This window comes from Acanthopagrus latus, chromosome 6 (genome assembly GCF_904848185.1).
Source record: "Acanthopagrus latus isolate v.2019 chromosome 6, fAcaLat1.1, whole genome shotgun sequence".
Classification (NCBI taxonomy): Eukaryota; Metazoa; Chordata; class Actinopteri; order Spariformes; family Sparidae; genus Acanthopagrus; species Acanthopagrus latus.
Genome location: NC_051044.1, coordinates 4,887,273 through 4,898,271, shown reverse-complemented (window position 1 = coordinate 4,898,271; position 10,999 = coordinate 4,887,273). Strand labels below are relative to the sequence as shown.

General features: G+C 44.1%; 1 protein-coding gene across 1 annotated transcript; it reads left to right on the top strand.

Annotated features, from left to right (window-relative positions):
- The first annotated feature begins 986 nt into the window (after nt 1–986).
- On the top strand, nt 987–10,709 carry mcm2 (minichromosome maintenance complex component 2). Its single transcript, XM_037101226.1, has 20 exons — nt 987–1,116; nt 2,713–2,912; nt 3,003–3,175; nt 4,241–4,371; nt 4,454–4,592; nt 4,687–4,784; nt 5,176–5,297; nt 5,879–6,086; nt 6,316–6,450; nt 6,543–6,734; nt 7,104–7,197; nt 7,337–7,415; nt 7,658–7,829; nt 7,917–8,043; nt 8,365–8,477; nt 8,633–8,797; nt 9,077–9,151; nt 9,303–9,485; nt 9,584–9,739; nt 9,848–10,709. The coding sequence occupies exons 1-20, from the start codon at nt 1,111–1,113 to the stop codon at nt 9,956–9,958; spliced, it is 2,679 nt and encodes an 892-aa protein (XP_036957121.1). The 5' UTR covers nt 987–1,110; the 3' UTR covers nt 9,959–10,709.
- Nucleotides 10,710–10,999: the final 290 nt, after the last annotated feature.

Genomic DNA, 10,999 nt, shown 5'->3' with positions numbered 1-10,999 from the left:
TTCCGTAACATAAATGCATACATACCAAACATGTTGGAGGTTCCGTGTGTTCATATATGTTCGAATCTGTTGCCGATATTTTGTCAAAGTCTGTTCCTGCTGCCCTCCACAGTTTGGATAAGGGTTGACTAGGTGACATTTGGGCTTCATAGCTGGAGTTAGAGTGAGGTTGGGTTTACACTAAAGCATTTTCTAACATACAGCAGAGGAAAGAAAATTAAACATTACATTTTTATAAACTAGAGAGGGCAAGTTCGGAAGAGCTTGTGGTTGTGAACGCTCCCTGTTGACCAGCTGAAGCCAAATGTGGTTTTCTGGCTGTGAAATTTTTTTAAATAATGTCCAGAATATCTAAAAACTGTGGAATAATGTAGAATTTGTTGAAAAACTGAGGCCAAACTGGATTGGTTGCTTTGTTTGTTCTTTGGGTTGTTCCCCAGCTCCTTCAGTTATTTAGGATGTGAAACACTTTCATCAGGGTGAAGGTGAGTAAATAATGAATGAACTTAATAATTTTTGGGGTGAACTGCTCCTTTAAAAGCATTGAAATGTGCAGTCATATATGCAAATATGGACTATTTATCATTTATATATTAATATTAAGTTTAATACGGATACAAAGCCTGTATGTTGTTCTTGTAATGTTATTATAACAAAGGAAACCAGGAGAAAAGATTCATATTGGGACGTGTCCTTCAGTTTGTCCTCAGTAAAGTGAGGTTGTTAAGGAGGCAGTGTTCGGATTTGAACGCGGCCCAAATATTCCCGGGAAAATCTTTACGTCATCATCACCGCCCCTGCTGCAAAGCGCAGAGAAGGGTGAGTTTGTTTCACTCAGCGGCTCGCGCCGCCTTCACTCCTCCCGTCGATCTGCAGTCACCGCCCACCGCGGCTGAACGGCCTCACTGACGGAGTCCTTCAAACCAAGCGCACGGTACGGTAAGACCCCGCCCCTTTACTGGAGAACGACCAATGAGGAGGCTTTATCTTTGAATATTCATTAATTTTCGCGGGCTTTGAGGGTCACGTGGTCGTTTCGCGCGAAAAGTGACTCCCGGCCGGAAGGAGAAGAAGTTTCTTTACAAGCGGCAGAAAGAGACGCGCGGAACAATGGCGGTGAGTGAAAACCTTTAAAAACACACCAGATAACGTGTTTGTTGTGTTTTATACTTCAGCTGCAGGAGGGAGAAGTTAAAATAATCTGTTTTGAGTTTGTTGCTCGAGTTTCCTGCTGTTTTTAAACTTTGACATGTGCACTTTTGTGTCGATCACAACAATCCCAGAGGATTTACGGTCAAAGCTTTGATCAAAAACCTGAATTAAAATGCTTTTAAAGTCGAATCGAGTGTATATATGTATGAGTAAAACGCGTTTGCTCACCTGATAACAGGAACAGTAATCTGTCAGTGGTGTACTTGTTGTTCTCCTGTTGTAAAAGCAGAGCTGCCATGTGGCTGCTGAGCTTTTTGTTACCTGAAGACAAAATGTCAGAGGTCTTAAAAAAACAGTCAAGTGAGAAATAAATACAGATATTAACTTCCCAGAAAACATGTTTTTAATTCAGAAAACAGCTTCACATGACATTTAGCAACTTCAGTGTGGTTTGATAAGTGAATATCTCAATTTCCTTCAACTTCATTAACACAAAAGTCTTTGTTTCTTACATCTCATCACGTTGTTCTGACTGTTGTTATCTATCACCATGTTAACAACAGTAAATTCAGTTAGAAGACAGAAGAAAAGCTTTGTGTTTTTTTTTTTTTGTTGAGACTCGATGAAATGATGTGAATCCAACAAAAAGAGAAATGGAGACTCCAGTTTAAGATGGTCACATATCAGATGATGTGTTATATGATGCATGTGTCACTGGAAAATGTGTTTTTTTTTTAATTTTTTTTTTTTTAAAGATATCTTGATACTTGGAATCAATGCACGGCATTTGTAAAAGTAATAATCCAGTTCAGTGTTTGTCACGTGTGGAGAAAACGTCCAAAACATTCACCAAAGCACGTTTATCTCTCCGTAAAAAGAGCTAACGAAGGGAAATATCATAAATTATTAAATAATTATACTTCACCACAGAGAGCGACTCACACTAATTGTTGAAACAGTGACTATAAATAACTCAGAACAGATAAAATGAGGCTGAATATGAGGAATAACACTGTAAACATCAGTGACAAAGCAAAGACAAACAAAACTTCTTATGAATCATTTGCATAAAAATAGAATATGTATCTCACATAGGAGCTAGGCAGTATATATGAATGATATTGAAGTTTTTAGGCATTATTGTGACACAAATGTACAAATATCTCTTTTCTAAATCACTTCTTGAACGCTGGCCACAAAATCATCACAACTTTTCCTCCGCAGATCGTCTGGATTTTAGAAAATCAGTTCGAACTATAAACTCACATCTCACGTCCTCTTAAATTCAGATGAGAAGATGCTTTAATAATGGTGACGGTGTGTCGTAGCAGCTGCAGAGTCACATTAACGTCACACTAACGAACTTCAGACAAGAAACGGACAACAGTAGATGAGCAAACATAAAATCTGAGAATATAAAAAACTAGAGCCAAACTCTGAAGCTTAATAAACTCATTTAAAACGCTCAGTGATGGTGGCCAGTCATAGAAAATGTTCCCGTGCTAAAATAAGAGCGGTTGGAGTGATTTGCTGGTTTTTCATGTCATGTGTGGTGGGCAGGATTCCTCCGAGTCGTACCACATGGCCACCAGCCCCAGCCGAGCCTCCAGGAGGGGAGACATGACCTCCAGCCCTGGACGAGACCTGCCTCCCTTCGAGGATGAGTCGGAGGGGCTGCTGGGGGAATCGCATCTGCCCGGAGAGGAGGAGGAGGAGGAGGAGGGAGATGGAGAGGACCTGATCGGGGACGGGATGGAGAGGTGAGGAGGAGGACGGACTTGATACAGATTTCTGTGTGTGTGGTGGGAAGTTCTGGAGCTTGAGTTTGTTTCTCCTCCCTCTCTGCTCAGGGATTACCGAGTCATCCCGGCGCTGGACCAGTACGAGGCCGAGGGTTTGGACCTGGATGACGAGGATCTGTCGGAGCTGTCGCCTGGAGCCAGGGCCGCCGCCGAGGAGGCCATGAGGAGGAGGGACAGGGAGCAGGGCATCAGTGGACGTCTGAGGAGAGGACTGCTCTACGGTGAGCAGAGAACGATAGCTAGGGATGGATAAATCTGTGAAAGATTTTCACAGTTAATCATCATTAACCAGTTTCTCAAAGCCCAAAGTGACTTTTTAAAATGTCTTCTTCAGTCTGAAATACAGTTTAAAACCCAAAGTCTCAGTGAAATCTAACTTCACAGATATGGTGCTTGTATTTTTAGGTTTAGTGTCATTTGCACTGTCAGAGGATCTAATTGTGTCTGATCGGTTGTGGATGAATGTCTTTGAATCCTTTTGATAAACCAATTAAATGGACATCTTTCTACTTGCAGAACTTGCCTAAGAATTATCACATTTTTGCTTTTTCTTCCATACGAAAATATTCCACTGATAGTTTTCTGTACATCAGTACTTACACTGCAAAGAGGAAGTGCTGTTGGTTAATTCGGCTTAATTTTATACATATTATGGTGCTGCTTTGCCAAGATGTAAAGAAATAATAACAAATGAAAGACGGAGCTTAAGATGTAGCCTCCTGCTAACTCACTGACTCCATGACAACAACTTACTTCCTGTTTATGTCCCCAAACTGAAGTTCCCAAAACTTTGAGCGTTATAGTAAGAAATCAATCCACTCTTGGTGTTTTTGTCGACTTGACTACATGACAGTATCAGACTTCGTAAAGGCTCAGTAGAAAAATATAACCAATAACTATTTCTGTCTTGTTTTTCTGAGGGTGAGGGAAGATGTAGCACAAAAATTGATAGAACAGAAAAGATTTAACATGCACACAGTGAGACAAACATTACATGAATCAGAGAAAAGGCTGCAACGAGGATCGAAGTGCTGCCAAAATTCATGACTGGGTGTGAGGCGCTTGTAGTTTGTCAGGAGAGGATATTGAAATCGTTTTGTCCGCTTGTTTGACAGAAAGCAAAGAGTTTCCCTACAGATAATAGAAAAAGAAAGATAACAGAAACGAATAAAATGGTGGATAAATCTGTTGTCAGGACATTAATCGATTAAGAAGCAGACAGATGTTTGGCAGAGGTGTGCTGAAGAGGAATGAGGGGTTAACTTTTATTTTTCTCTGTCATCCAGACAGCGAAGACGAGGACGACGAGCGCCCGGCGGCTCGGCGGAGGCGATTGGCTGAGCGGGCAGCGGAGGGCGTCGCAGACGGAGAGGAAGAAGAAATGATCGAGAGCATTGAGAACTTGGAGGACATGAAGGTAACATCAGTACAGATGTGGTGATGCACAGTGGTGTTCCAGCTGTGGTCGCGGGGTCTGATGGCGTTTTCCTCGTCTGCAGGGTCACACTGTGAGGGAGTGGGTGTCCATGGTGGCGCCCAGGCTGGAGATCTACAACCGCTTCAAGAACTTCCTGCGGACACACGTCGACGAGAACGGCCACAACGTGTTCAAGGAGAAGATCAGCGACATGTGCAAAGGTAGCGCCGCCTTCCAGCTCGTGTGTTAATGAAATGACAGAAACGTTTCTTCGATTGATTTCTGGTTTTAAATGAATAAACTTCTTCACTCCAGAGAATAATGAGAGTCTGGTTGTAAACTATGAGGACCTCGCGGCCAGAGAGCACGTTCTGGCTTACTTCCTGCCAGAGGCGCCGACTGAGATGTTGAAGGTGAGTTTAGTTCTGTTGTTCAGACTTCTTCTCACAGGACAGCACCAATAAAGGAGAGACTGTTTTTAAAATCTTATATTTCTGAGGCCTGATCAGTGAGAATCTCACATCTTCGGCTACAAATCTACAAGTCTGCCTTTACAACATAATTTCTGGCGGTGAATTTTCATTGTAGTAGCCAGTTAAACTGCTGTTGCCTGAACAAAAAGACCAACAATGGGTGGAACGGGTCTCGGGTCACTTCCAGTAAAGAGAAGTCCTGTTCGTTTTAGAGTTCAGTGTGACGATGACACGGAGCAGAATTAACTGAACATTGTTCTGAACCAGTCTAAGTGGACTGAACGAACACTGTCCACTCAACAAACCTCGTCTTCTGTCTGTTTCCTGTCAGATTTTTGACGAGGCAGCTAAAGAAGTGGTTCTGGCCATGTACCCCAAGTACGACCGCATCGCTCACGAGATCCACGTTCGTATCTGTAACCTGCCGCTGGTCGAGGAGATCCGTTCACTCAGGTAATATTATATAATATATTCCGCCATCTCATAAAATTTGTGCTTTAAAATGTTGTATTGCAGAAAGTCTATGAAACTACAGCACATAGTCTGACTGATGTAACGTGTCTATATTTGTTTGGATGTTAGAGTACCAAGAAGTTTGTTTAATCCCAGACTTAATTACAAGTATAGTTAATTATTGTAACTCAGACGTGATTTGACTGCAGCGTACGGTTTCTCTGTTTATCCTTCTCTGAATTAACGGTCGAAGGATTGATGGTGTTGTACTTCTCCACAGATTGTAAAGCCCTCCGAGGCAAATGTGTAATTTATGGGTTATATAAATAAAATTGACTTCCTGCAGACTGTATCAACAAACACTGCATGAATCATTTTCTCCTGAGAGCAGCACCAGACATCTGGATCAATGTGAGCAGATGGAACGTTTAAATAATGCATCTTCTGTGAAGTCCAAGGTCCACAAACTGTCGTCTGCCGAAAACACACGAAAGATGGAATTTGCAGCCGAAACAAACAACGAATAATTTTGAGGATTTCACACTTCACATCTTTCTCCTTCTTCTTCTCCTCCTCTTCAGGCAGCTCCACCTGAACCAGCTGATCCGGACCAGCGGTGTGGTGAGCAGCTGCACCGGCGTGCTGCCTCAGCTCGGCATGGTCAAGTACAACTGTAATAAGTGTAACTTCGTGCTGGGACCCTTCTTCCAGTCCCAGAACCAGGAGGTGAAGCCGGGCTCCTGTCCAGAGTGTCAGTCCCTGGGGCCCTTCGAGATCAACATGGAGGAGGTGAGAGACCCCAGAAATTAAAAAAAATGTTGTTTTATATTAATACATTTAGAAGTAATCTTTCTCAAACCTCACAAATCTCCACTTGGTATCCTGAGCTAATTATTTCGAAGCTGCTTTCCAAACATCAGTTTCTGATTTACCTTGATTAGGTTGATTAGTTCTGTCTTTTTCGACCATTTCTTTTCACTCGTTGGCTGAATTAACCGATCTCATCTCCGTCCTGCAGACTGTGTACCAGAACTACCAGAGAATCACCATCCAGGAGAGTCCCGGTAAGGTCGCCGCCGGTCGCCTGCCGCGCTCCAAAGACGCCATCCTGCTGGCCGACCTGGTGGACAGCTGCAAGCCTGGAGACGAGATTGTGAGTTAAAAAACATGAATACAACATGTCAGTGCCTGAAAACATGAACACAACATATATAAAAAAAAAAAAAAAAATGTTCCCCTTCCCAGGAACTGACAGGCATCTACCACAACAACTACGACGGCTCTCTGAACATGGCGAACGGCTTCCCGGTGTTCGCCACGGTGATCCTGGCCAACCACATCACCCGCAGGGACGAGGGCGTCGCCGTGGCCGAGCTGACGGACGAAGACGTCAAGGCCATCGTCGCCTTGTCAAAAGACGAACGCATCGGAGAGAGGGTGAGGCCGCCCGGGTTATTGATCCTGAAGTTGGACAAGTTGGGAAGAAACATTTAAACTGCTGATAAATATTTAATTCAGCTCAGTCAAATATGTTTAACTTCAGTCGGTACGGCCGACACGTCCTGCGTCTGTTTTTAAGTTTTCTTTCTGACTTGTGAGAAAAAGTTGTTACATGAATCATAACTTTACTTCAGTTTGAAGTCAGAGAAGAAACCAAAACTATTACTCCTAATAAAAATAAAAATCCATACTGGCTTTTAAGAAATAAGATTTTCAGAAGACGGATGGTAATGAATCCTCACAGTCTGACCGACAGTTTTATAAATCACAGATGTTTTGCTAACTGCCTCTCCGTCGCATCTGCAGATCTTTGCCAGCATGGCGCCGTCCATCTACGGTCACGAGGAAATCAAGAGAGCTCTCGCGCTGTCGCTGTTTGGAGGAGAGCCCAAAAATCCAGGTAGACTGAGAGCGCCTGAAGCAACAACACGAACACCTGTGTGTGTGTGTGTGTGTGTGTGTGTGTGTGTGTGTGTGTGTGTGTGTGTTGCGGTTCTGTTCGTTCTGTTTACACATCAGCTCTGTGCGCTCTCTTCCAGGTGGGAAACATAAGGTGCGTGGAGACATCAACTGCCTGCTGTGTGGAGACCCGGGGACGGCCAAGTCACAGTTCCTCAAGTACGTATCAGTAAAAAAATAAGTTAGAAACATAAAGATATGTAAACCTTCATCAATATGTTATAGGACTATTTCAGCTATTTGGGAAATTAGCTTTTCTCTGCTGAGAAATGAGACACACTCTTATATCTGTACGTTAAACATGAGTACAATACACTAATGTTATGAATAAAAACACTACGATGGTGTGGAAGCTGTTTGAATAGAAAGCCTCTGACTCTGACGTCCTGTTGTCTCTGCAGGTACGTGGAGAAGGTGGCGAGCCGTGCGGTGTTCACCACGGGTCAGGGAGCCTCCGCTGTCGGTCTGACCGCGTACGTCCAGAGACACCCGGTCAGCCGCGAGTGGACGCTGGAGGCCGGAGCGCTGGTGCTGGCCGACCGCGGAGTGTGTCTGATCGACGAGTTTGATAAGGTGAGCCGATCGCGGTCCTTTACCGTCCTCCTCCTGAATTTTGAATGAGCTGACTGCAGACATTTCTAACCGCACTCCGTCCTGCAGATGAACGATGCAGACAGGACGAGTATCCACGAGGCCATGGAGCAGCAGAGCATCTCCATCTCCAAAGCCGGCATCGTCACCTCGCTGCAGGCCAGATGCACTGTCATCGCTGCGTCTAACCCCATCGGTACGTAACGCGGGATCAGACAGAAAGATGTCAGACATTTGTTGAACTATTAAAGATTATCAGTGTTTCTGTGTGTTTTGCCCACTTGAGTTTATAGATGAAAGTTGAACCTTAGTTTATTAGTTTCAGTTCTTCTCTGAACGTTATAAAAGTTAACAACAGAGACTTGAAGCCTGCTCATCATAAAACAGCGTTTAAAGCGTTGTTATGATGTGTTCAAGTGCCTTTACAAAGCCCTGACATCTGAATGTTGAGTGTGTCACTCAGATGTGATGTGTTTGGTTTCAGTGTGTCATCCCACCGTTGCTTGTTTCCCCTCAGGTGGCAGGTACGACCCCTCCCTCACCTTTGCTGAGAACGTGGACCTGACAGAGCCCATCGTGTCCCGTTTTGACGTGCTGTGTGTCGTCCGAGACACCATCGACCCCGTGCAGGTACACACACACACACACACACACCTTTGTTTACCCTCCGATCGATTGGAGCTGCAGGTAGAAGACTGACAAATCAGTTTAGCATTTAACAGTGTTTTAGTATTCACTCACTGCTCTCCGCTCTGGCTTGTGGTTGGCTCTTTTTTTCCAACCAGGATGAGATGTTGGCGCGCTTCGTGGTCAGCTCCCACATCAAACATCACCCTAGCAACAAGGAGGCGGGCGTGGCCTTGGAGGAGGTGGTTCTGCCCAACACGTCTGATGTGCCGCCGATTCCCCAGGACCTCATGAGGAAGTACATCATCTACGCCAAAGAACGGGTACGAACACACGCTGGTTAAGATCCTCGCTAACCCTCAGCCGCTCGCTCACAGGCTTATTTAAGAGTTCCAACATTTGTTTGTGCGTCTGGAAATGTTTTGTCCGATATTTCACAAACTGTTCGACCATCAGACGCTTAAAATTTAGAGCCAACAAATCACTTTAGGTTGATAAAATATAAATTTTGTACGTCTTTGCTTCAACAGAATCTATAAAAGAATGTTGAAGCTCAGTTTTACCACAGTTTTGCCATAAATATAATTTCTTTGTGTCTGCAGGTTCATCCCAAGCTGAACCAGATGGACCAGGACAAGGTGGCTCGTATCTACAGTGACCTCCGTAAAGAGTCGATGGTGAGAAAGCTGAACCTTTTCACTGCCACTCTGATAAACTGGTGGCGTCTGTGGTCGTCGTTTGTACATTAAAAGTAGTTTGCTGTAGGTTTGGTGGTAATTTGAACTCGATAATGAAAACTCACACATGTTGGTTTGGTCTCACCAACAGGCCACGGGCAGCATCCCCATCACTGTCCGCCACATCGAGTCGATGATCCGCATGGCGGAGGCTCACGCCAAGATGCACCTGAGGGACTACGTGCTGGAGGACGACGTCAACATGGCCATCAGGGTGATGCTGGAGAGCTTCATCGACACGCAGAAGTTCAGCGTCATGAGGAGCATGAGGAAGGTGTGTGACTGCCGGCAGGTTCTGTTTCAGAAGTACAGTCCCTGATGCATCCGGATTTGATGTTTTATTAAGTCTGTGTTTTGTTTGTCTCGGTCTAGACGTTCGCTCGCTACCTGGCCTTCCGCAGAGACAACAACGAGCTGCTGCTCTTCATCTTGAAGCAGCTGGTTGCCGAGCAGGTCGCCTACCAGAGGAACCGATACGGAGTCCAGAACGACACCATCGAGATCGCAGAGAAAGACCTGCAGGATAAGGTAACGATGAAACAGATAAAAAGCACAACGATGAAGTGAATAATTAAATATATTGTGTTTGAACTGTAACAACACCTCCTTCCCTTCTTTCTCCTCGTCCTCCACCAGGCCCGACAGATCAACATCCACAACCTGACGGCCTTCTACGACAGCGACCTCTTCCGCTCCAACAAGTTCAACCACGACGGGAAGAAGAAACTGATCCTGCAGCAGTTCTAGGACCCTCGCTACTCGTTCCTCCTCCTCCTCCTTTTTTTCTCCTCCGCCCTAGAAAAGTGCTTCATGAACTCTGTTCCAAGGCCCCAAGTTTTTCATCGTGTCGGACTCCAAAGGTGAAGTCTGACCTGCTGCCTGGAAGGACTCTATTCAACATGTTGGAGGAAGCCGACAGTTTCCACCCGACAGATGATGATCCGAGTGAGCTGCACGCGGCAGTAAAGCTCCACCGACATGTTTCTGTCTGAGCTTTTAAAATAATCTCAAAGTAGCATAAATGAAAAAGAGGTGGATGTGCCGACAGAAGTGTGGTCTGCAAAATGAAATGAAGAGTTCGACTCAAAAGAGGGAGGTAACGTTTGTGAAATAACCTCGATGAAAGTGAGTTAATCGGTAAAATATTCAGAATGTTACAGATGAATAACAGAATCTAACTCTTCACGTCCACCCTGCGCTGCTTCCTGCTGTTCTGTCTCCTCCCAGGTTTATCTCTGTACCTGCCCTCAGGTGGGGCTGACTGTAAATAAATGTACATGTTCATGTCCGTGTTGTTGAAGAAACGGGATTCATTGTTTCACTTAAATTTGCCTGTGTTCACCTCTGAAGTGAACGTAGCTGGAACATTAAACCTGTCAGATAATTAAAAGTCACACAAAGTACTTAAAGAGGTTAAAATAAAATGTTTGTTGTTGGAATTCACTTGTTGTTGGATTGTAGGTCTGTTTTGATATTAAACTTGTATTTGTTAAACTTGTCTCGTCCGCTGTTTTCTCCACAGGGACTTTAGGATTCCCTAATTAATGAACATTGATCTAATTAAACTCTGCAGTGTTGTAGTTTTTGACTTTCTGGTGGAGTAAACTAACTGACGATGCAAAGTGCAGCAGAGAAAACTTCAGAAAAACTTTATTTTTGGTAGATTCTACAGTGTTTAACCATTTATTTAACCGGAGAATAAAAAGATCCCACTCTACAATGATTCATCATAATATAAACAGTATTGTAGAATATTTAAAGACAATTTTAGGTACTTGAACTTTACTT

Coding starts and splice junctions, on each gene's coding strand:
- mcm2 (XM_037101226.1), top strand. Junction 7,198..7,336: donor AGGAGAGCCCAAAAATCCAG/GTAGACTGAGAG, acceptor GCTCTCTTCCAG/GTGGGAAACATAAGGTGCGT. Junction 9,152..9,302: donor ACCTCCGTAAAGAGTCGATG/GTGAGAAAGCTG, acceptor TCTCACCAACAG/GCCACGGGCAGCATCCCCAT.